Genomic DNA, 27120 nt, shown 5'->3' on the forward strand with positions numbered 1-27120 from the left:
AGGACTTCAGAGGACATTGCATTGACTTACGTTAATTTTGTGGAGACTTCTGACCTTAACCACAATTACTACTGACCTAATCCTAACCCTGACCCTAAACATAACTGAACCCTAACCTCATAGCCTTAAAACAGGTCTTCATCTTAAAATGTAGGACTTGCTTTTTTGGCCTCATAAGGTGAACCACACACATACCCACTGGCATGAGCTGGGAAAACAGAGCAGTCTCATTATCAAGCATTTTATTGCAAAAGTTTGAGTGTACACTCTCACAATTTGGACTTGTGATGGTGTGGAATACAATAATCTCTTCAGCTGCAGTGTGATTTCACTCTTTTAAATTAAACCAAAATGACGTTCATTCTTCGTTTAATTTCATTGTGCTCATAAATTGTTTTTATGTTGAAAATCTCTGTCTGCAAATACCTTTTTGCTAACTATATTGAACACATGTGCATTGCACATAGACGATTCCAGTGCATTTTAAAGAGTCCAATGTGTAAGAAATGGTGACATCTAGTGGTGAGGCTGAAGACTGCAACAAACTGAGGACTCCTCCACTCACTCACTTTTGTTTATAAAAAGTGGACTGGTCTTCTGGTTTGACCTGTAGCTAACTTCCTAGCTAAGTTCCTAGCTGGAAGTTAGCTAGTTGGCTAGGAACAGTTATACATTTTTTTTTTTTTTTTTTTTCAAAACAAGTTCTTTTTAGACCTGTAGTGACATATAAATAAAATTTTTATTGGTTTTTAATAATTTGGTACCTAAGAAATCTCAAATGGCACAGATGGTGCCAAGCTGAGCCAAAAGTGAGAATGCCCAGACATCTCTTTACTAAAACCGCTGTAATTTCACTCTGCTTTATTTCAGCAGCATCAGACTTTGCACAGCTCATGTCCACATGTTGTTACATGACCTCCATGTGTTTTTAAGCTCCTACTGCATATTTTAAAGGTGATATTTGCTTTAAAATGCAATATTTTTTAGGCGAGAGAAAAAAATCCTTCATTTATGCTGTGTTCCATGTACATTTACTCTGACACAGTGACATCTACAGTGAAACTTACACCTCTGGTGGAATCTCACAAGTGTTATCTTTATTTTGATACCAAGATAATCCACATAGAGCTTGTAACTGCATTGGTTTACTCTATTTAGTTTGGGCATGTCACTTTCGAGCAGGGACTCCAAAAGGAGGGTCAGGGAAGAAGAGGTTAAACAAACAAACATTTTGGACATTTGTTCCTATGAACCACAGAGGAATATATTTATACCTCACTTTCACAACTTTAGTTAAGGTTGTCTTAACTAAAGTTGTTTGTCTTGACAAAAAAAAAAACCGCCTCATTGTAGTATATGACATTTCTGCCAATAAACCCTATCGTTCTACCGTCCTGCTGTCTTCACCGCTATGAGTTTGAATATTCGTGCACATTTTAAAGGAACACTGTCGCTGCCTCATCTGTCACCAGTGTTAGGGGGCGTCCTTCTCTCGTCCTTCTCTCGCGTCCTATTCGCTGAAACTATAGGTGTGTCAAGGGTGTGCGCCTTCCATCGGCCGGCCCCAGCTGTCACTTGTGACGTCACTTCCTGCGGGTGTGAACGGCACGGTTCGGCTTTGTATGGACGTGGTGGGGGATTTTTTTTTTTGACAGCGGCACGCAGCGCTGTTGGGAAACAGACAAGGACGTGAGGTCTCGGCTCGGCGTCACTTCTCTTCCCCTCTTCTCTCCATCTGACACCGAGCGCTTCTCGAAGATTTCCGGGAGGGAGGGGGGGAGACATGGCGACTTCGCATCGGGCTGTTTATTGGAAGGTAATTATCTTCTTCCGACCTGTTTGTGTCTTTATTTTATTGTTATTTTTGCAGGAGGAGTGCGCGCCCTCCTCCTGCAACAGCCGAGCGAGTAACTCTGTGTACGGGAATGTTGTTGTTTGGTGCACAGTTGTTGTTGTTGTTGTTTTTTTATCCCCCACATACATGCACATGCATACGTGCAAATGTGATTGTTTACGAGCAGCAGGATCAGATGGATCTATCTTTCAGTGATTTCAAGAGCATTGTTACTGTCAGGAGGCTTTTACATGCTGCGCAGCTTTAGTGCCCCCCCCCCCCCCCCCCGCCGCCAACCCTCGCTCATTAACAGGCAACATGTTCCTGTGATGTAAGCTCTCATTATTACTCTGCCACTCTCTCAGTGCAAGGGGCTGCTGGTTTTTGCTCGTTGTGTGTCTCTGCTTTTGCTAGACACACACACACACACACACACACACACACACACACACACACACACACACACACACACACACACACACACACACACACACACACACACACAGTGATAAGGAACTGAGCACTGTACACACCACCAAACATCTGCTGCACAACCAATGCAAGGAAAACATGCATAAATAGCAGCTGCACATGGGATCCTGAGTGTGGACGTTGCTTTCCAAACAAAAAAAAAAATATCCAGGAGCCGAGCTTCATATCAGAGATGGAGCCAAGTTGAAATAACACCCGCTGTTCGTGTTCAGGAATCCTGGGTCAGGCTTCAAATGTCACTTGTAAGTCATTGATTTTCATTATTTTGTGTAATCTGTGATAGATGTGTGTTCAGAGATGGTCTTCTTCTGCATACATTGGTGGGTAATGAGCAGTTATTTTGAGTTAGTTTTGCCTTTTTCTATCACTTTTTCCCCCCAGATGACTGCTGCTCACTGGATGTTTACTCTCTTTTTCAGACCATTAGAGATGGTAGAGTGTAAATCTCCCAGTAGATCAGACGTTTCTGAAATACTCCAGACCGGCACGTGCACCGCGCCATGTTCAAAGTGTCTGTTAAATCACTTTTCTTCCCCGTTCTGATGCTCAGTAATTGGCTGCATGAGGTGTTTGCACTAAAAAGCAGTTGAACAGGTGCACAAAATGTTGGATGAGTGTGGTATGTAGGTAGGTAGACAGCGCTTCAGTCTGAGCATATTAAATCATGGGACTCTGCATTTGTGGTTTGATGTTAATGATCCATGTGTTCACTATTTGAAACACGATTAGAATGACATACAACGTTGTTAGCCAGGTGGATGATAGATAGACGGAAAAGCAGTAGTTAATGTGTAGCTCAGGCTGCTGTGACCTAACTCTAACCCAAACCAACCCTGGAGCATTTATCTCTCTACCTCAGTGACTCCCGCTCTCCTTCTGTTATGAACATGTCATGAAGGACTTAGATGACTGCTGGGTGAGGTCATAGCTGTTCGATGTGTTGCATAGGTATTATTTAATCAATACCTATGGAAAGTGTCAACCTTGTACTTTGCTCATCGCTCCACTGTTGCCTGGGATGACTTTTGACAGGCAGAAACACGCAGTCCTGTTATTGAATTTGGTGAGCAAATGTTTTTGTTTTGACATATGGGGGACATTGTGATTGACTGGTGAGCACAGTGTGTTGCATATGCATTTTTTAGTTGCGTTTGGAATGCAGCGCCTTGAGGTGAAACCATCTGTTGACATGTTTTGCTATAAGTGAGATTTTGGAGGTCGTCTAAAGACAGACAGTGCATTCTCCAGTCGCCTTCTAGATAAACAGAGATACGTCTCAGCGTTATGGACGGGGAACTTTACCTGTATTTGCTAACTCTTAGAAGCCAGTCTCCACACTGACGTGGAATTTCCCTTGTGTGCAAAGGTCTTCAGTCTGCATTTTTGGTGATTGTGGTTTGAAGAGCACTATGACGTGTGTAAGGTTTGATGCATTGCAGTGATTGTTTGTGCTGAGTCAATAATTGATAGGCTCAAATGGCATTTAATCAAACCTTGAACAAATCAAGATTGCCAAGAACGTTTTTCTTAATTAACTGGTGAGGGCTGAATTAAGACACCAGGGAAATTAGACTGTATCCGACTCCAACCGGTTAAAAAAAAAAGTTGGATTAAGTAAACCTTGTCCTGTGTTTCCCCACAATTCCATTAACTCTTACAAAACTCAGAAATCACTTGTATGTATCATTACCACAGAGGAGGTGATGTTTTCATTGCTGTGGGTTTATCTTTACGTTTGTCTGTCCTTCTCTCAGCAACTTCCTGTCTGTCCTGTTTTTGATGGATCAGTCTTAATTTCTTGTGACGGATAATTGTTTACCCAGGTATGTTCCCAGTACGTTTTCATAAGAATCTACCCACTGATGACACCGGTGACACCATCAGACAAATTTTCATTTGGATGTGATCCAGATTTGGGGAATTTAAGTTTAACACGGGAAGTCCCATTGAAATGTAAAAAGAACCCAGACGCCAAAGTGTTTACGCTCTCTCTGAGTGCTCTTGTTTTTTAAGCATTTAATTCATCAAACCTAACAATTGTGATAGTCAGAGGAATGCAGCGAGATAACCTTATCTGTCAAGCACAGTGCATGAAAGAAGACTAGAAACAAACTGTCAAGAGTGCGTCTTCAGCCTTTAGGCAACCCACTGTGGCAACTTTCTCGCTGGCTGTGCTTCCCTTACTCTACACTTTTGTCTCTAGAAATCTGAGACACCTCAGTCAGCTTCTGCTCGGTTGCATTTACACAAAGCAGAGAGTATATTGGCGTTTAAACACCAAAACAAGAACAGAACTCACATTCTGCCCATGTACAGAGATGGTCTCTTGACTTTATAGACAGAGGAAGCGTGGAACACCGAGGAAGTCTGAACATGCAACGTTGCAGAAAAAAGGCAGAAAAGATTTCACACTAGGAATAGGAAGTAGTTTCTGTAATGAAATCCTTAATGTAGCTGTTCTTTGTGTACATGGGGTTCATGGTGGGTGAGGTAGGAGGGATCTGGGAGGAGCGTTTTCTTTTTCAACATTCCATTTTATTCGTCTACTTCATCTGTGATCTGTAAACGTGTGACCTCACCTCTTTGCAATTGTGTTTAAATGTCCAAAAAATGCACACACATGAGAAAAGCGGTAGAGATAGAAACAGGGCTTTAGGGTTTGCTCCTCGGTTGAAGAGTTTGCCTGTCTCTAGTTTGGGTCTATAAAGAGATAAAGTGTGCAGGGACTCATTTTTCAAGTTTAGAGAGTAAGTGAGACAAGTCATGTTTTGTATGCACATTAAATGAGCTGCGATTTCCAGATTCTTCTTGCTTTTTTCCAAGCTATAATTAGCAGGAAGGAACATTTCCATCACCTTGTTATTGACCATACACTACTGGTTTTTCTCCACTTACGACAGATGTATCTTGCTCTGGGGACTCAAGGTTAGGTTTTCATATAAACAAACCAATATGTGTTGTATTAAGCAGCATTGAGGTCTGCCATTATCATTGACTAAAGCATTTCGTTTGATGCCTTGAGGCTGCATTTAGACTTACTGCAAGTAAAACTATTAGTCTCTCTCCCAGTTGTTGTTTTTCACCATTAAAATGATTCCTCGACCAATGTCTGATGAGCCTTCAAACTTCAAAAAATGGCTGTTTTGACTGTTTGTAGTCACATCAATGGAGTATTTGGTTTGCAATTCATGTCCTCTGTTGGACAGGTTTGACCTTCATTTGAGCCAGGTCTATTCCCCTTTGAGCCTTCTTCTGGTAAAGTCCTCGGGGGGTTGAATAGGATTTAGACACTCCTACTCTCCTAGACTTACAGTAAGCAGCTCTGGTCAGGAGATTGGCTGAGCTAATGATTGGGGATAGATTTATTTAGTTTTATATGAGATTAATTTTGTATATTACATCAACAGCAGGATTTGACTGGTGTCTTTGTCTCTCCCAGGCATGTGTTTTGTTTTTGTTAGTTTGCCTGCATGAGTGTCACATCCCATTTGTCTGAGACACACCCATTGTTGGAGGATTTACTCTTTCTTTTCAACCTAACATTGAGGAAATGGTGTCTGATCCACCATGCACGTGAGCTGCAGCCTGCAGAAGCTCAGTCTGAATTATTACTTCTTTTTTTTGTTTACATAGATTCTGTTGCACAGTACACAAACAAGGCCTCTGTACAGTATTCACACAATGTCTGTTTTGCTTGACTTGACACTAGTTATGGCACAATTGTGAAAAGTGACAGTGTTTATTAACATGACAGATGAACAGAAGCAAAGCAAAGATTGGTTTGGATTAAGGTTTCTATTTTTGTCGGGAAGATGAACTGAATCTTTCACTTCTTTTGTAACTTATTGCGAACCAAACATACAATAGGACCATACCACTATGTTAATTGCATAGTGTTTAAAGACTGTGTAAATTGATAGAATTAATAAAGGGGTCATATTATACCCTATTTCTCTAAATTAAACTCGTTCCCTGGTGTCCTAATGAACATGTCTGTGACATGCTTTGGTCAAAATACCATAAGGATGAAGCACCACAGCAGTTCAATCATCCTGCCAAAACAGTCCTGTTCAGAACACTCTATTTAGAAGTATCTCTTTAGGTCCACCTTAAAAAAAAGTAAAACTAAACTTAAGGGACAGGAAATGACATCCGCCACAGAGGCTACTGGGAGCTAACAGCAGTTAGCATTTGGAAAAGTGATCATTTGCAGGCTCTAGCAGGCACATTGCCGTCATATATAACATGTATCCACTGGACAGATAAATCCTCTGATGGAAGTTTGTGTAGGACTCTGTGCTGCACTGTGGAGCCAAGAATAGAATTTTTCGCGGACTTTGCAGACTTACAGTTTTCGGATACGGCTGCCCTCGCCAGCACTCTCGCATGTTTTACGGACAAAGCAGAGCTCCGTGAGACAACAATTCCAGGAGTTTAGCGCATTGTGACGTCCCAGTGAGCGTAGAAGTCAACATTGCGTGTTTTATCTCCTGTACTTAGACTGAGGAGGACCACAAAAACATGAAGGAGTCACACTTTAACGAATAATAGGACCTCCATATAAGTATTATAAGTAAATAAAGTAAAGTAAAAGGATTAAAATTATTAAAAAAGTCGATTTTGCATAATATGGGACCTTTAACAAACGTCTATCTTCTTTCCTTCATTTCCTAATTTTTGGGAATTTTAAATGAAGTGGCAGGACTTTTCTGCATGTTTGTATGTTTTCAAGAGGAGCAGGTGGAGTTACTACGCTGAGGGTTTGAGGAGGAGTTATGGTAACTGTGTCTCCGGTGCATCATCAAGCCATATGTTAGACGAGCCTTTAACTCCAGAATTATTCTCTCCCTTGTTTTAATTTGTTTCACATGTTCTCACATTTCTAACATATCTTGTGTGAATAGGAGAAAGGGAGTGCATATGAACATATTGACAACAAACTACACAATTTTCTGCTGCTACTGCTTACAAGACGCCATGTATCAGAAACCTGTTTGTCTTTAGTTTAGTACACGGTGATCCTGCTGCAGAGGCAAATTAGTGTTGTTCTGTCGCCCAGGCCTGTGTGCTGCATGCCTCCCCACAAACACATGGGCTGGTTTGGCAGCCAGAAAGGGGGAACTCAGGACGTCAGTGTCATGCTGGAAAATGAAATAAGATACACACAGCTGTCAGAGAGAAAGAGAAACGCTCCTAGCCTCATGTTCTCAGTTGGGTTTTTAGTGAGACGTGCACTCTGACGCTCCTCCCCAGCCTATTGTTTGTGTTTCATTATTAATGCAGAAAATCCCTCAACAGTTTTGGAAAAATCGTCAGCGTGATACACTGCAGAAATGATTTTAGCCAAAGTATCAGGTAGAATGTAGTTTAACAGAGGGCTGGACATCTGATGACATACTATAGATGCATGCAGGAGTGTCAGTTTATCATTATGATCAGTTATTTACTTCCTAAAACTTCACGTTAGAACAGTCCCAACAAATCCAGTAATATCTGATTAACCATAACATGTAACTGAAACCTATAAAAGTTTTAGTATTTTTTTTCTTATTACATCAATTAATATTCCGTATTATGTTGAAGCAGGAACATTTAAATCCCCTGTCATGTTGCAACAAAGTCACTCTCCTCCCAACTCTAAAATTATTTATGTTTCTTGGCAGCACCGCACTCAGCATGGTCCAGTCAAAGTTTGTAGACTGAGTCAGCGGTCTGCTGTCCTTTTGTCCCTGTGCTGCCAGGGAATGAAGGTATTGTTTCTTGACACAGCTTCACGGGACAGAGCAGCTGTTTGAGGAGGGACACACACTCTCTTGAACATTCCCTCCTCTTCGGTACTCGCCATGATATATGCACATGACGCTGTTTGGACATAAGGAGAATAGACAGCGGAGCATTGCCCATAGAGAGTGCACACCACTAGTTTCTGATTATCTAAATCAGAAATGTCTTGATTTCATAAGCAGTTAAGTCCTTATGTAGACAGGACCATGTCTGCATCTCTGTCTTGTCACCCCAGCCCTACATCTGTCAAGCAACAAAACTGCTGAAAAAGTACATTTCCTCACTGGGAAATTTACGGATTTTGGACTGTAGTCGCAGAGAGGTTTTGTAAAGGGGCCCCTACGTGATCGACGTCACTCTGATTTGGAAATAAGCATATTCAAGTGGCAGCCAGGAGCCAGCACTTTGGCAGAGTTGAGGTGTTGCTTAAGGACAGCGTTGTTGGCTATTAGCGATGTGGCTGTTTGGCTATTTACAGCTGGAAACAGTGAGGGCTGAGAGCTGCCATGTTCAGCTACATGGAACAAGCTGTGCTTGTAGCGCAGGTCAAAGTGATGCAGGCAGCTGTGTCGTACAGTGAGTAATGTATAAGTCACGTTATGTGACAGCCAGCTTGCCTGCACCAAATGTATATATTCACTTTATTTTATACATGATATATTATTTATATACTGTATAATACATTGAGACTTGTGCATAACCCATTGCAATACATCACAATACCAAAGCAATCGCTTCTCAACATGTTTGTTGAACAGGAAGTTTAATAACCATTTGTTTACGTTTATATTTTGTACAAACACTGATGAAAAGCGACGTTCACAGGCCTTGTGTCCCTACTTAAAGGTGAAGTAAGTAGTTTATAGTGCCATCTAGAGGAGAGGCTGAAATTTACAACAAAGAACTGCTCCTCTGCTCACCCCCTCCCTTCCCTGAGCGCTAAGGTATCCGCAGCTGGTCAAATGTCGTCCTCGTTGTCTTTCTCCCTGTCAGCAGATGAGGTTCGTGAGGCGAGGGAGAGGGCGAGCTACCGCGGCCGTAGCAGACGAAGCGGAGAGAGAGGAGGCGGGAAGTAAAGTAAAGAGACGCTTGATTTGTTCTCTCGCGTTTGTCTTTACAGGCTCCGGTAGAAACATGGCGTCTCGCTGCTAATAGTGGCTATGCAACCGCGGTCCGCGGTCATGTTATTTTACATGACTTTTTGAAACACTACGAAAATGAAACAAAGAATATTATACAGCGACTAGACAATGCAGGAGCACATAATATGTATAAAAAAGTGGATTTTGGGTTATATAAACCCATAAATACTACACAGTGTCCCTTTAAGCTATAGGCCAGTATGTGTATGTATGTAAGTGTGTGTTTGGCTCCTCCAGTCGACACACCCCCAGTGTCTCAGAGCAGAGGATGTTATTGAATTTGAAATAACATTTTTAAACACTTCTTAATTATTCAAATTTGGCAAGGTGGAGCCACATTTAAGTTTACCAAATGTATTTAAGTTACAGAACATTTTGATCGTATAGGATGAGTTTTGCTGGTGTATTTGTCGCACATGTTAATTTGAGCGCTCCTCCCTCCTCAGGTAGTGAGGGCAGGGCCAAGGTTTTAGATTTGACAGTGGACGGCAGATGAGCACAACACAGCACTATCACTGTACATGGACTTTAGATTCAGATTTTTGACATTTCCGCAAAATGACAATGACTGTTAATGATTGCTTCCATTTCACATGTTTTTCGTCATTTGAAGGCCATGGCCTCCGTTTTCCATGTTGCCGTTTTGCCTCCAGAACAAACACACTGTCACATTGCACCTCCAGCAGTGTTTTTATGGTCAGATTGCATGGGTACTTGTCTTATGAGCTTGTGTGGACATTTAACTGTTATTATGACACTGAACATGCTGTCAATGCAGAGGTCAGAGTCCACTGGGGTTTACGGGGCTTGTTTTATTTCTTAACACACTAGAGCTGTGGACGTTGAATACGCTGTCAGCCAGTAATAGCTCTGAATAAGATTCGGTCCAAACCTAATCAAAAGACCACTTGAACCACTGAAAGTATTAACTTTCAGTTAAAAGTAGCCATAGGGCAGCTCAAAAATAATCGCGGGGTATATTTGTGGTGTCATTGTGACATATTTTCGTACGGCTTGACGTCAATGAGTTTATTGCGTTATCTGTTTGCTTCACTCCAGCTGTCTGTGCTCACAGTTAGGTGCAGCTGAATTCCCAAATAAAACGGTTGTCATTCCCATGTTTTTCTGTCTCTGTTGTGAGACAAGGAAACCGCAAGTGAAACATGACTCATCAAGACGTCTCCACTCACTCATTTGGCAGACACTTTCATCCAATGTGGATTACAATGAGTTCAGGACATATTGTTTTTTTGGCATTGCTAATCTAAACTGGCTGTGCCTGCTCTACTAGGTGAGCTCCTGGGCACCTCACTGAGGAATAGTGTTTGTCACCCATTCACATATCCCATATAGATCCCATATAGATGTTGTGTCATTGTGTTAAATATATTTATTGACCTCTGCCAGGAGGTTATGTTTTCGCCTTTATGTTTCGTTTGTTTCTTTGTCTGTCTTTCTGTTTGTTTGTATGTCTGTTAGTCGGCAACATAACTCGAAAAGTCACTGACGGATTTGGATGACATTTTCAGGAAATGTCCGCAATGGGACCAGGAACAAGTGATTTAAATTTGGGAGTGATCCGTAGACGCTGTCACTGGTTGCAACACTCGCTGTCTGGCCCAGGTGCGCTGGTCGGGTGTATTTTGAAGGCACTGAGCTGCCTTGGCGGTGGTCTGCGCTCTCCGAGTGCTTTTCTAGTTCCCTTCTGTGATTTCTGGGGGAAAAAAGTACAGTGCAGTACTCATACGTTAGAAACAATAGCTTTGTTGTTATTTCCGTTAGTTGATAATTCATGTCTACGTCCGCAAACATGTGGTCAATTATTTTTGCATGCCTGAAACCAGTGGTGAAACTTGCAGCCAGTCACTATTTTGCAAGGATTCACATTTTAGTTTAGTATAGTTTATCATGTCCTGCTGTTGTGCTCTCATCATAAATCAGTGGACATTTATTTCAAATATAGTTGGAAGGGAAGGGCATTGAAATCTAAAATTAGCCGATTTTTGCTGTACGGTGTCACTGACCCTGATTGTGATGAAGTAAATGACCTGGTTGCAGGGTGACGGAAACGTTATAGCTATCGTACGGCTCATCAGTCAGAGACTACAGCTGAAGTCCAATGTCAGTCACTTCCCCAGCCTGTACATTGGCCAATCGCCGGAACGATAAGAGGGAGCAGACCAGCATATCAGCCCTAAGTGATAAGGGTTCAGCTCAGTGTTTACACTGTGGGCATGGTCCAGACTGAGCTCATGTCCGTTTGTTTGATCTCGTCAAACAAATTGACAGGTAAAGTAGGCAGGGCAGCAGTCCTATCAGCCCATATTCCCATCTGAAGACCACCATTATAACCTCTTTGGCCCTTGTTCTTACAGGCCTGTCAGTAGACCACAGGTGGATTAAACATTAACATATGGTCCTCCATCTACACACACACACACACACACACACACACACACTGAATGATCACGCAGACTCTTTGAAAGAGCTGAATGTTGTCAATGATCAAAGTTGCTTGGAAGACTCTGTTTATGGATGAGGAAGGTAGGGTGGAAGTCTTGTTACCTCAGTATGTATGGACATGTGCACGTCATGTTTTCCTAACTATATACTGGTTCTAGTTGTACATGAGTAATTTATCTTTCGTTATCTTGCCATGGTATGTTCTCTCATACTTGGTATGTACATCCGTTTATTTTTTTAGTATTTTTTCTACCCTTTCTCAAGACAAATTGTAATATATTTGAATGTTTCTTTGATTTGCAATGGTTAGTCGTGGGATGATAACAGTATATCCTTCCCGGCAATCACCTTTCCATATCCATCTGTGTTGACGTGCTCAGTCAGGTGATCTCATTCGTCTTGAGCACGCCACTTCTTCACTGATATTACTAATGAGACTATCACCTCAACAGTGCCAGTATGTTTCATGTCTGGTTCTGTTGGAGGGTGAGAGGCTGTTTGTGTGTCATGCTCAGAGTATATTTATCTGCCTTAGCCATGGCTTAGTAGCTGTTTCACGGCTTGACCGTCTATTGTGGGTGTTTGACTACAACGGATGCGTAACGTGGGGGGGCAGGGGTGTCCAGAGCATTATATTATTTATGCTCCACTCGTACATCTGGCTATACGATCGTTGGTACAGATGTGCTCACATTCCAATGTATTTAGCAGCAAACCAAGAACGGGAGTTTTCTCTTTACCTTAAAAGATTGAATTTAAGATGTTCTCACTTGCCGACTCGCTATCTCTAATTTAAAATGTGAGCCATTATGTCAGCATTGCCATGGCATTGTCAGGGAAACCTTGGTGACTCCTTGGTCTGGGTTCTTTTGTCAGTGTAACCCCCATCCACTTTTTTTTTTACCCTATCCGTAGCCTGAAAATACACAACCAAGGACAACCTTGCTCATCTTCCTTTCACTTTGCGCAGTGCCCTCAGCAGGCTTGGTTGAATGAGCACACAGGGTCTTGACCTATCAGACAAAGGTTTACTGTTGCCTAGGAGCCACTTTTTTTCTTTCTCACTCTGCTTCCCAATCTTATTCTCACTTGCACATTGTTGATAATGGCTGTGTAATGTAGCTTAAGTGACATTCCTCGTCACGTTCTCTTGTGTCTTTCTCTGACTGCCTCGGTCTATTAGACCTCTACAATCTACAGGAAAGCAGACCTGTGTGTTTACATTCTCGTGACATGTTGGTGTCAACATGAGGTAAACGTGGTCCACCGTTTCTGCTGGAAGGGGGTCATATACTTGTACGTTATTCAAATAGTAGATTACACCTGCTGTGTGTTCAGACAAAGTTTTGTTCAACAATATTGACAGATAAATACATTATCGTGGCTTCAAATATTAGCCTTTTTTGCAGATTTTAGGAAAATCCAATTCAATTTAAACAATTTACAAGAACAAAATCATCTCACCATACCGCGAGAAAATACCTCCGCGAGAATGACGGAGTGTTACCTGAATAGACAGCACAAGCCAAGCTATGTTTGATGAGAGGCTTTTGTAGTATAATGAGAGAGTGCTGAGTGAAGTGTGTGAATGAAACGGGATGTCCTCATAAGGACAACCTGAAGGTCAGAAGCAAGGAGCTGAATGCTAAAGAGGTTAGCTTTTATTTAGTTTTTGAACTTTTCTTTATACGGGGAAAATAAAATAAAATGCAATGATAAAACTATTAATATTGGTAGATGGCAGAGCAAGGAAAAGTGCTAAGAGAAGCATTAGTGTCTTGAATTTATGAATGGAGACCAGTCGCTCTACTTTGAGTATGTTCAGTCGATTGTTCCATTTGTCAGGTGCATAAAATGAGAACACACAATCAAGAGCTGACTGTGGACCTGGAATTAGAGTCTCTCTAATTCGCTTATAAGAATCTTTGACCTTGAGGTTTTATACCCTTGACACAGGCTATGAGGGAGTGGTTTCTAATGTCTTGGGCAAAGAGTGTGAGGATATTGTTGTGTTCTGTTGGTTAGTATGATGTCAATCAGAGTGGATTTACTTGGAGATTTTATGTTTGGCCTAGTGGGGGGAATTCAAGTTGATTCAGGTTCAATTCCAGGCATAAAGCTTCCTGCTTGTGAAAGAAGAAGTCTTGGGGTGACACTCTGGGCCTGATGTGGGTGGTGCCGAACTTACCAGCTTTATCCAAGAGCTAACACTGCTCTCATTCATTATTGCAAGTACAATACTGGGGAGTGAATAGCCAGGATTCTCCTTTTGGGTAGTGGTTTACAAGCTGGAAATCACCCATGAAGCACTTGTGAATCTTCATCATTCGTTCATTTCTTTTTTTTCTTCATCATTATCCCATATTAAACCTGAAAACCGATGAAGAACTTCATGCAACTTTGAATGAGGCATTATTATATGTTCAAGTTTTCAGTAGAAACACTTAAATGTCTTTGGTTTGTAACTGATCCATACTTTCAGTTGCTCCTTCAACCGATTCAATTAATGACTGTCGCTAAACCTTTAAATAGACTGAGACAAACAGCATGCACTAAATCTCTTCTAAAACGGTGCACACTGCCAACAGGACAAGTTAAGGTTAAACTAAAGGTATGTGAAGGCGTGGGATGGGTGAGAGCAACTGACAGCTGCTGTCTTATTGCTGTATTGCCACTGACATCCCCCTCGTCTTACATTACGTTCTTATAAGTGTGTATGTGGGTGGGTGATGGAACCGGCTTACCAAAGATTGACCCAGATTACATGCAGATGTATGTAAATTTGAAATGCAATGTAAGATCCATTCTCTTTGCCAGTCTTAACTTAAGCCAACAAGGCATGCCCGCTCCTTAGTACACCTTGTGTGTAGCTAGTAGCTCCTCCTAGTAATGCCACCCCCCTCCATGCAATTCAGCAAAAACTCACCCATCTACTGTGCAAGCCAGTCTGTCATGTTTCTTCTAGTTAACCCCCCAACCCCCAGTCCTTCACTCACAACACAGACTAAGCCAGCCCAATGACCTACATCCATCCGTCCACACATCTCTGGGCCTCACTGTGTTTCTCTCTCTGTCCTTCTGACGTTTCTGAGGATATGTTTACTGCATTTAGAGTAGACGGCTCAGAGGAGTGAAGTGTGTTGTGTCCTGAGATAGCACATAGTCCTTCATGCCTTTATTGCCAGCTGACCCTCTATATCTGCACACATTGTTTGGGTGGATGGCCGCATTATTGCATCACCACCACCCAAATATTATATTGGCCAATGTTGCAAATAAAGCTGTATTTCATTGTCACGTTGGTGTAGATAAAGATTTTATCGGTTTTGTGCCATGCTAGCAGCAGTGCTTTATGATTCCAGCGCTGGTCGGTCTGCCACTTTGATCCTAACTCAAATAACTATTATAAGTGAGTGATTCTTAGTTAATGAGTCTTAATGACTGTGCAGATTGAATTTCCTTATCTCATCTTCACCTTAAGTAAACTCTCTCAATAACTGTAGGATGAATCACCATTCTTACCAATGGCATCCCCATTACCTCTACCATTACAGTTGTAAACACTAGCAGTAAACATGAGGAGCATATTGTTTACCTGTTTGACTCTATGTAAGTAAGTAGAGGGCTACTAGAAAATGATGCAGTCTCAACACAAAGATGATTTTAGATATCAATTATTATCTTGTCTTCCTCTATCTGCTTGTCAGAGTTTCCATATCACCCGTTTGACCTCTGTGGTTTTCCCCCCTTCCATCCTCCCACTGTCTTCTGTCTCTAGTTTGATGAGTGAGAGCGCCGGCATCCTGCTCCTCCACCGCAATGGTCGACATGGAGAGCCACTACCATCCCCCTTCTCCCTTGGAGGACTCGGTGTTGGACGGCCCCCTGTGCACCGGTGATGACTTCATGGATGGGATGGAGGACCTCCAGGACATTTCGCAATCTATTGATAATGATGCTCTCAGCTCCTTCGATGTCCCTGAATACCAGTCATCCAGCAATGGCTCAGAGGGATCCACTGTGTTAGGTAAAAGCCTCCCTAATGTCATCATTTTGAAATATTTCCTTACATCATTAATTATACAGCGATGACAATGTGGGGTTGTTCCTACAATTCAATTTTTATAGTTGCAAAGTATCCCCAGTGGCTGCACCCTTTCCATTATACAATTGTGCTAATGTATTTGGCCTGCCCATTTCTAGCCATTTTCTCTCCCTGTTACTTTGCTTTTACTCTTATGCACACCCTCATTTCCCATCCTGTTCCTCTCCATTCCTTATTCTCACCCCATCCAATGAGGAATTTAAACATTCCTCAGCCACCACGGACCACCTCTCAGGAAACATCCACTTCGCTGCTGTGTTTCCTGCTGAATAGACGTGTCATGGATATCTGGGAAATTTATGCCACTATCAAAGTGACCAAGCTTTGAAAAGTCAGGAAAGATAAACATTTGAAGGAGGAATAGAGAGTACGAGTGAGGGAGATAAAGAAAACAAAAGAACCGAGGGGGAAGTGTCGGGAGAAACTGCATCACGGAAGCATTTGTTGATGTCATGGAAAAGTTGCATTGGTGTTCAGGACTTTTGGATCTTTCCAAGTGCTAAAAGTGAGAGACAGGGGCAGAAGAATCCCTGACATGCTTTGCTTGTCCACACTCATTCAAACCAAGTGCACCTCCACAAGGCAAGTACATAGTTCCGGGTCCACTGCCAAATTCTCCTTATCCCCCTTGACAAACTCATGTGGCTTGACTTTATGCCACTGTTTTGTACCATGACACCATTTCAAGTCATATAAGCCATGCTCCCATCTCAAGGTGGAAATAGAGAACTGTTGGCAAATCCCATGACCTCTACTCCATTAGGAAAATCACTGATCATACTCTTACGCTGTTATTCTTGTGGCAGGTATATACAGCACAATTAGCATTTTAATGACTGTATTCTTTGTGATAAAACAGACTATTTTTGCATGGAAATCAGACTTCAGTGAAGAGATGTATGAATACAGGCATGACAGCAGCTTGTTCTATTATTGACTCAATGTTTTAACTGACAGTGATGAGTTATTGTTGTACGTAGAATATAACTTCACGTAATTACCTTATGTAAATAGTGCATCTTTGGATATTTAGAGAAGAATTACTAATAAATCAAATATGTCTCTGTATGTTGGTGATGGACTGGGTACAATGTCGAGGGTGTACCTGCCTTTGCTCTGATGTGGGATTAGCTCCAGCTTCCCTCCCAAGGATAAACACTAGACAATGAATGAAAAAGGACTATCACTGCTTTACAAATATTGCTTCTAGCAGTTTTCCATGCACTCTCAAAATACAGGACCATGACAATTGTAGCAACAATGGAATTTATATACAGCATAATAGTACAGGTGCATTCAAATGACTCTCTAATGACTTGATTACTTTGTGTGTAGGACATGAATGTGCAGCTGTGTCAATAATAAGTGCCTCAATGAAAAAGTATCTTAAGTATGTTCTCTCTGTTTCTCTTTCAACTGTGGTGTTTTGATTATACGCCAGAAACAGTGAATTTGTGGGACTTCCCGTGCCCGTACTACCTTATCATCGTTGCCTTGAAATGTCTGCATTAGCTGTCAGATTAGTGCAATACGAATTGGCGAACCAACCGTGTGTACGTTTGTTTTGTAGATGCCTTGACGCCAGCGTCCAGCCCCTCATCGGTTGTTTACGGCTTCACGGCGGGCCAAGAGGAGTTCTCGTCGTCCACATCATCGCTCAGTTTGGAGTGTCGAGTGTGTGCCGACCGCGCCTCGGGCTACCACTATGGAGTCCACGCCTGCGAGGGCTGCAAGGTGTGATGAATATTAGCGACACACATGAATACAAGTCAAACAACTGGGCTTTAAAATTCATGCTAGAAGGGACCTAGATCAGGGCAATGACGGATAACGAAGCACTAGGGCCATATCGTTTTTGAAGGACATTCTCATAAGGACTGAACTTGTCCTTATGATATGACTTGTGGCAGGGTTATCACTCATGTCTCATGTTTTTTGTCTGCTCAATCTACACAACTGCTTTCTCTCCCTCTCACCTATTTCCTCAAGATCCATCTGTTATTTCCTTCTAAAAATCACCTATAAATAGCATTCTGGGCACACTTAAACCAGTGGCAAAGCAACACATCACATGTTGGTGTATGACACTGACGAAAGTAGGACATGCCAGGCTAGAAATCCAGAGGCCATGTGTCTTGTGACTAATGATTACTCCTCAAAACATCAGAAATATCAGGATTGGCCTTCACACGTGGCCACACAATAATCTTTTAGTTAATTGTTTTCCAGTTGTGTTGAAGAACAACCCAAGGCTGTTTTTTTAAGAGGTACTACAGGACAAAGACAGCGTCACCGGGGTGTGTGTGCATGTGCTTTTTATCCAATGTTGTTGTTGTTGTTTTTTACTCTGTATCCTTTTTATACATGTTTTTAGTCACTTTGTTAAAAAAGACCAAGTAAAAGTAGTTTTCCTGTATGCCCACACTGTATAGTTGACGTAAATGTATCAAAGTACATAGTAGGAGGAGGATGAAGTCTAGGAAGTGAAACATAAATGTTGCAGCTCACTGCAGTAATGGTGTGTGCATGTGTGTATCTGCTCTACCTGAAAGGCATGAAGAGTCCACAGGACAGAGGAGTTGTTGGAGTTGTAGGGCTGTAAAAGAACAGGTTATCATAAAAGTCAAGGTGAATATGTTTTGCAAAACATCAACCTTTAGGAGGGAGTCATTAAAAGTGCATCTATCAGATGCGACCTATTACACACAAAGGGTTATAGTAAAGCCCCTACTTGCAACATCAGTGATAGGACGTTTAAATCGGAGTCACCGTGTTGGGAGTAATGTCCATTTGAAGACGTTCGCAATCTCGAAAGCATTGAGTGAAACACCGTATAGCCCAGTTAGACTTGTTTAAAATGACTTACATTGTGAGTACGTTGTCTCAGCTACATGTAAGGAGGTTTTTAGCTGCCTTTATTTGTTTTGAGCAGCATAACTTGGAAAAAATAAAGTACAGATTTGGATGATTTCCAGTTGTTAACCTTGTGAGATAGTGGAGTGTATTGGCACTGTGGGGAATTGAGCAGCCTTGTAGAGTTGTGCCCTCTCCGAGTGCTCTCTCTCTAGTTTGGATGTCTAACAGTAATAGGAGGAGGCTGACCTTGGTCATGCATGAGGTCCATTTGGCCTGGGTTCCAGTGCTGTCCTCATGTCACCCCGCAGTTTGGGGGTAGTGGGTGAGAGAGTGGTGGGCTGAATTACTTAACGTGTGCTCACATGGTTGAAGCATGTCTTTGTAATCCTGCTCAGTCGTGCTTTGTGTGGGAATGTCTGTATGTATTTTTGCACTACAAACACTAATGTGGATCTTGGACTTTCTCTTATTTGGCAAATTTAAATGTCACTATTATGTCAGGGTAATGTAAACAAGAAGACACCAGTGATGAAACTCTGATATGTTGCCATGTACTGTTCTCGGGCTTCAAGTGACAATTACTGTTGTCAATGACATGAACACTGATCAGTGGTTTAAGCTGAGTTTAATTATAATTGGAGATAAATAATGCATCATTGTTCCTGTCCTCTGCCTGGGTTGGGACAACACACACACACACACACACACGTGGGGGGGAGGTTAAGACAGTAAAGCCAGTGAAGTGAAGATAATGCAAGTTAATGACAACTACACTTGTCACTGTCTAATAGGACAACAAAGTACATCATTTTTTATAGAACCACCTGTTCAACACGTTTGTACAAAAGCAAGGTCAAGATGTTTCACCTCGCACAGTATGTCAAATTAGCTATAATCTTCCCATTGCCTTAGTTTTCCACAACTGTAATACTTTGCAAAGCACAGTTTTACTCTACGAAAGCAGTTGTCACATTCATTTTTGTTTCTTCTAGGGTTTTTTTCGGCGGACCATCCGCCTAAAGCTGGAGTATGACAAATGTGAACGCCGGTGCAAGATCCAGAAGAAGAACCGCAACAAGTGCCAATACTGCCGCTTCCAGAAGTGCCTGTCAGTGGGCATGTCCCACAACGGTGAGTGACTCAGAGGCAGGGCAGGTCTGGGCAGTTCTTCAAGTTCAGCAGCACACACACACATATGCATGGTTTGCAGTTGTGCAGATGTGCAGAAAATGCACAAATAAGATAACAGCACAGTCGTGTGTTGCGTTTCGCGTTAAATCGTGTCACTAATCGAAGATTAATTCAGGCTACGAAACATCTGTGTGTCTTCTGAAAACTTAGTGTTCGAGGCTTATTCCATTTTAGTTAATGAATCCACTCAACCCTTTTGGTGCAGATATACATCCAGGATCCTATCTAAATGGCAGGGTAGAGAGTCATGACTGCACATTCAACGGTCTCGGGTGCTTAAACACAACTTCAACTTTTGATGAGTTTGAACCAATATTTATTCATTTATTTAACTATTTTGAATCTGAAAGAAACAACACTGTTGTCAACAATGAATTACATTTGTGGCTATTGGAAATTTGCTCTTTTGATGGTCCCATATTATGCAAAATCAAAACTTCATTCATTTAAATCCTTATATTTGGGACTCTGGAGTCCCTATCAGACAGCAAAGTGTGAAAAAAGATGACTCACTCATGTTTTTGTGGTCCTCCTCAGTCTAAGTACAGGAGATGAAACACGCGATGTTGACTTCCACGCTCACTGGGACGTCACAATGCGCTAAATTCCTGGAATTGATATCTCGCGTAGCTCCGCTTTGTCCGTAAAACATGTGAGAGTGCTGTCGAGGGCAACGGTATCTGAAAACCGGAAGTCCGCGGAAAAGTGTGGAGCCAAGAAAGTTCCTAGCATAAGAAAGTTCCTTTCTTGGCTCCACAGTGCAGCACAGAGTTCTACACAAACTTCCAGCCTCAGAGGATTTATCTGTCCAGTGGATACATGCTAGAGCCTGCGAATGATCACTTTTCCAAAGGCTAACTGCTGTTAGCTCCCAGTAGCCTCTGTGTCTGATGTCATTTCCTGTCCCTTAAGTTTTGTTTTACTTTTTTTTTTTTTTTTCTTAAAGAGATACTACTAAACCGAGCATTCTAAACAGAGCTGTTTTGGCAGGGTGATTGAACTGCTGTGGTGCTTCATCCTTATGCTAGTTTGACAAAAGTATGTCACAGACATGTTCATTAGGACACCAGGTAACTAGGTTAACTTGGAGAAATAGGATATAATATGAGTCCTTTAAGGCTTTACATTAGATTTGACCATCAGTGCTGCTAAAATTAGCTCGGAATGGAGTAGTGAGGTCAAAGCATGCTATTCTGGTGAATGTTGTGTACACTGTGTAAACGTACAACATGGCATGTTGACTCATGGCCTGGGTCAATGTCCCATTAGAAAAAAAGTTTGCTACACGAGGACAAAGGATTTGGAGATAGTGTGTGTACGTTTGTGCGGGAATCAGTTCATCAGACAGTTCTCTGTGTTCTCTGTCCTGTTTTAGCAGGAAAAAGATCAGTGTCATTTGTGAAGCTTTACTGACCCTTCATTGTGTCCCATGGGGTTATTGACTTAAGATCCCTTCCGATGCTTCCTTAAGACATAGGTCAGTTTTGGATAATGATAGTGCCTCAAAATGCAGCAGTAGCAGTATTTCTGTTTGCTGCACTTCCTCTTTACCGTATATGCATATTGAGTTTCATGGGTCTAAATGTAACCATAGAGGGGAAGGAAGGAGATTTGAGATGAAGTGCAACCTAATCTTTTGAAGTCCTCTCGTCGAAGATTACTACAGGACCACAGCGCGGCTAATTTGGAGGATTTGTGGTTCAGCTTTCATCGATATCCAATTTGTTTGACTGGATGTTTCTTTTAAATTTAGCCGTTGATAGTTCAGTTGTATTACAAATGGATTTATCAGTCGACATGACGCTTGTCACGTAAAAATTGATGTTGAATTACATTTAATAAGTTGTACATTTAAAAGACGTAGACCACGCACTCATGTCTGACTTTTAATTTCCACAAAGTGAAGCCTTTTTTAAACCTTTAAGACCTAAGTCTCAAAATGTCTGTGTGCACTTTTTTGCTTTTTTGCTTATTTTAACCATAAAAGGGCCAGAACATGTCCTGTGAGTAAGTGCTTGTGCCCATTTTCCCAGAATACCTTTCAATATCTGGCAGTTTCAACCAATTTTAAAAAAAAAAGTTTTATTTAGGAAAAAATACTGTAGTTGTACATACATTTAAAATAACATTTGTTTGAGTCTTTGTCTCAGTGTCTGAAAACAGGCTAAAAAATGGAAACTATGTACGGGTGTTTTCCCAAATCTCTCCTCTCTGGCGACAAAAAGACGCTGATTCACCATCTTCCTGCAACAGCGCGAGTAGAATTACCATAATAACCACATATTGGTTTTGACGTGCAAACTCAGGTTTCAGAAAACATTGGACTATTCACAGTTGCACAAACCGTTGCGTAATTGCGGTAATGCAAATTTGCATTTCCTCTGTGATATGCTCGGTGTTAAAGGGTTCAATTTTAAGTTTACTTATGATGCTAAACCAACAACATCCCTTTATTTTTCTTTTGATAAGAAGAATTGAAAGTTTCTTGAATCCAGCAAGTGGGAAAAGAACAAATACAGAGCCAGTAAGTCTATCCCAGTGAAGGTGATTACTGGCTGAAACCACAAATCAGATATTTAACTGAATGACAGACTGTGCCCCCTCTCACTCCCTCCAAGCTTGAGACACACAGACCCATCCACTCACAGCAGCTCCTAAGAAATAGACTTATGCTCAGCTTAGCATCACTCACTTCTTTTCATCTTAATTAGACTTGGCTCCTGACCAGGCGGTGTGGCGACCGCTGTGTTAGCAGCTTTCGGATGATCCATCCACTTTGTGACCAGCAATCTAATGGGCCCCCCATGCTGTCTGCCAGCTCTGTATCTCGTCCCTGCTCGCTATGAGCATCTGAGTCTGGATTTGTTTCATCAGCTGGAGGTGCTGGGTTGGACGACGGGGAAATCAGATCTCCTCTCATGCTTCATAGTCTTGTAAATACAGGCATCAGCGCAGCTGGGTGTAGGTGTGTGTGCGTGTGCGTGTGCGTGTGCGTGTGTGCTAGGGTTAAAAAGAGTTCACCTCTAATCTCGTTAGTCAAATGGGATCAGGCCGTCTGCGAGATGCCGCCATCCACTTATGGAAAAACAACTCAAGTGTGGTGTTGAGGTACAACTTCACATAAACAACGTGCGCTTCGAAGACACCCTGCTGTGATGGGTATAACACCTGTAGCTGTGATACCTGTATTATTATTACCTTAGATGGACCTTAGAGTACCTGTGTATGAATGTCAATCACTGATGGATGTCAGAGTTATTGTGCCGTATAAATTTAATTACGATTCCAAGTAGCTCCAGCCATAAATAATATAATATCAGAGGTCGTAATGGGCCTATTACAGGTTGTTAATAAGGACTGTCAGTTTTAATGTGTTAATCAAGGGCTGGAAATAATGCGTTCCTTTTTAAAATGCTCTTTTGCTTGTGTTTAGAGTCCCGTGTTGTTCAGTGAGTTTGTCTGTATGTGAGAAAGGGAGAGGGAGAGAGGAAAAAGAAGAGGGAGTGGGAGTTAGTAAATGTCACAGCTAATGATTGTTGTGTGACATGTAACTAAAGAAACTGTAATACAATGTGATTTTGGTAAGAAAAAGACCCTCGTGAGAAAGTGAAATCAATGAATGAAGCTGCTGAGACACAGTGCTGTTTTTTTGTGTCAGAATCAATCTCCAGCAGTATATATATATATATATACATATATATATATACATTAAAAAAAACAGGTTGAGTATGACAGACGTGTCCTTTGCAGAGCAAATCTGTGTCTCAGCAGCTGGATAGGATTTTACCATACACTTTTTGCTCTTCATTTGATTCGATGCTTTGAAATCAATCTGAAAGTCAAGTTCATGAAACAACTTTCTTTGCATTTATTTGATTCATAATCAGGATGCACTAGTATGGGTTACTTCATTGTTAACATGTATTTAAAAAGTGTTCTGATTCTGAATTGCAAAACAATAGATAAGAAAAGCCCTATTGTAATACATTGATGACATTCCTGACAACAAATCTGACCTTGTTTCTTTCTGCTCTCCGCAGCCATCCGTTTTGGTCGGATGCCCCAGTCAGAGAAGCTGAAGCTGAAAGCAGAGATGGTGACGGGGGACAAAGTGGTCGAAGACCCTCATTTAGCTGACCAGAAAACCCTGGCCAGGCAGATCTGCGAGGCCTACCTCAAGAACTTCAACATGAACAAGGCCAAGGCTCGAACCATTCTTACCGGCAAGACCAGCAACCCTGTATGTTGATTGAGAGTAGTGTGTGTGTGTTTTATAAGTGTGTCTTTGTGTACGATCATGGATCTCTTTAGTTGCAGAGTTTCCTCATGGGTCGTAGCTCAATAGTCTTGCAGCATTTAACTTATTCCGTCCCCACCTCAGTAAGATTTTAATGTCATTCTGAGCACAGAGACACTTTGCAATCGGCCTCGTGTCTCAATATGACCCGGCAGCTACTACTCCAGAGACTCAGAGTCAGCCAATGTGACAGAAATAACTTGCTCAATCTGTAGTGCAACCCGACACTCAGACTGGACAAGGAAACATCTGTTTTGCACCAAAAACGGGGGATAAAGAGCCAGTGTATGATGATCCCATCAAATTTGCCCTCCACCTCCTCTCTCCCTCTTTTTCATCACCCATTCCTAAAAGCATTCAATCACAGCCTGGTTGCTTTTGCTGTCTTTACTCTGTAAAAAAGGGGGTCAGCAAGCGGAGGGTAAAGGAGAGCAGCCCTGCCCAGTTTTGGAATTCCGTGGATGTTGCATGCGTATGTGTGGAATGGTTTTTAAAAGCACCATGTTAGTCGAAGGGCACATCCGTGTTCCTGCAGCATCCTAATGGAGAATGTCCACAAAGATCAGAGTGGTTCTGCAGGAGAGCAGGCAGTTGGAAAAACAACTGTAACATCTTTGATTTGAAAAGGAAATGTAGTCATTTTAAAGTAACACAAAGCATTCAGCTGAAATAATATTCAAACACTATCAAGTGATTTTGATTGTCGGAAAAGTGTGAGACATTTCCATCAGGGTTGACTCATCACTCTCAGGAATACAGTGAGGCATAATGGTGCTGGCTCCGACACGTTTATGCTCAGGTTTATCATTCATTTAACTGCTTTTGCAGTGATATAAATCACAGTACTTATAGTCTTGACAGTTTAAAGTGACAAAAACAAAAGACACCACTGAGAGGTGTTCAGCTCCTGCCAGTGCATGTAGTAAAAAAATAAATGTGATTAGAATCAAAAACTTGAAGTTGATCCGTAGACATTAGAACTATGATCCTTCAAACTGTGACTAATAATCATTATTGAAGCTCCAGGGCCAAGACGTCTAATCAGCAATTCTGCTCATTTTAGTCAGACTGTGCTTTGTACTTTTTAGTCTCAAGGTATTAGACAATACAGGATATGTCAATGTTACCACAAAACAACTACTCAACTACTACTGTTCACAGCGTACATGGCTGCTTACATCTCTCCAATGACAGTACTTACTGTATCTGATTTATCAATAGTGGCATAAACTTTCCATTTTGAGTTTACTTTGTTAAGCCTACTTTGCTGACATTGCTTAGCGTAGGTTGTCCTTATATTTAAATTGTTTGCACACAAAACTTGTTTTCACTCTAAGTGTGGCATTTGTAATTACATAGCTGCAGGGTCAAGGAGAGTAATTATGTCACGGTGGAAATATTCAAATGTCAATAAGGGCTCTGGGCTCAGCCTCGTCTCCGTAAAGATTATGTATAAACACCACAGTCACAAGAGCTTTTCATGTCGAGAGGTTTTACCGATTCAGCGCTTTCCATATTTGAGCAGTCAAGTCGGGTCAGGTTAGTTTACCGTATGGAGGTCAAAATCACAGTACACACTTTACTGACTGGGTTGCATTTCAATCTGAGACGTATTTATAACCACGCACTACACACAGCGCTCACGAGTGTGATTATCTCTCCGCAGCCGTTCGTCATCCATGACATGGAGACTCTACAGCTGGCCGAGCAGACTCTGGTGGCTAAGATGGTCGGCTCTGCTGGATCGCTGAAGGACAGGGAAGCAGAGGTTCGCATTTTTCACTGCTGCCAATGCACGTCAGTGGAAACCGTTACAGAGCTCACGGAGTTTGCAAAGTCGGTCCCCGGGTTCTCAAACCTGGACCTCAATGATCAGGTGACTCTTTTGAAATACGGCGTGCATGAGGCACTCTTTGCCATGCTCGCCTCCAGTATGAACAAGGACGGGCTCCTGGTAGCGTACGGCTCCGGTTTCATCACTCGGGAATTCCTCAAAAGCCTGCGGCGTCCATTCAGTGATATGATGGAGCCAAAGTTCCAGTTTGCCATGAAGTTTAATGCGCTGGAGCTGGACGACAGTGACCTCGCTCTGTTTGTGGCTGCTATCATCTGCTGTGGAGGTGAGGATGAAGGAAATATGTCAAAAAATGTGCTCATAAAGTGTTTTTCTTTTGCCAATTGAAAGGTTAGACTCTCATAAATTGCAAAGCTATTCTGGAAGTTCTGTCTTCTAACTTAAGTCTTTCCTGCACCGAGATTAGACCGACCAGGCCTGGTGAATGTGGCACACATCGAGCGCATGCAGGAGAGCATTGTGCAGGTGCTACAGCTCCATCTGCTGACCAGTCGTCCAGATGACACTTTCCTCTTCCCCAAGTTGCTGCAGAAGCTCGCTGACCTCCGGCAACTTGTCACCGAGCACGCACAGCTGGTGCAAGAGATCAAAAAGACAGAGGACACCTCGCTGCATCCACTCCTGCAGGAGATCTATCGAGACATGTATTGACCACTGTGGAGAAAGAACCGGGAGAGGCACTTTACAAACGTCTCGTTTTTTTTCAGGGACAGAAGAAAAAAGAAGAGTCCTCCATAAGCTAGGGTTGTACCACGTAAACCAGCCTAATACAGCAAGAGTTGGCTGTGATCGGCACAAGAGGGCCGAGCAACAGGCTGATTGTTGATTCTCTGGTTTCAACGCGGTGTTCTCCACTCTCTCGTGTGGATCTTCCCAGTCAGAAAAGTCATGTAAGACTTGTACGTTTTTGACATACAGCTGTAAAGAAACCACTGTATGCGATGTCTGACCAAACTCTTGGATTAAAAAAAAAAAAGGCTATAATTTCAAATCAAGCAAAGAAGGTGAACGTCATAGTCTTTGACACTATCTGTTGGTTTTTTTTACTGATGTCAAAGAGCAAAGAGCCACATACCTCTGCATTTAACAACACAGCAGCAT

At 42.0% G+C, this 27120-nt stretch overlaps 1 protein-coding gene across 1 annotated transcript; it reads left to right on the top strand.

The window, feature by feature from the left end:
* The first annotated feature begins 1804 nt into the window (after positions 1-1804).
* On the top strand, positions 1805-26881 carry pparab (peroxisome proliferator-activated receptor alpha b). Its single transcript, XM_083894180.1, has 7 exons — positions 1805-1816; positions 15494-15742; positions 17391-17554; positions 19669-19807; positions 23908-24107; positions 25831-26284; positions 26426-26881. Exons 2-7 carry the CDS (start codon positions 15535-15537, stop codon positions 26668-26670), a joined length of 1410 nt encoding a protein of 469 aa, XP_083750306.1. The 5' UTR covers positions 1805-1816; positions 15494-15534; the 3' UTR covers positions 26671-26881.
* Positions 26882-27120: the final 239 nt, after the last annotated feature.

The sequence above is a fragment of the Microchirus variegatus genome (genome assembly GCF_963457635.1).
Source record: "Microchirus variegatus genome assembly, chromosome: 8".
Taxonomy (NCBI): Eukaryota; Metazoa; Chordata; class Actinopteri; order Pleuronectiformes; family Soleidae; genus Microchirus; species Microchirus variegatus.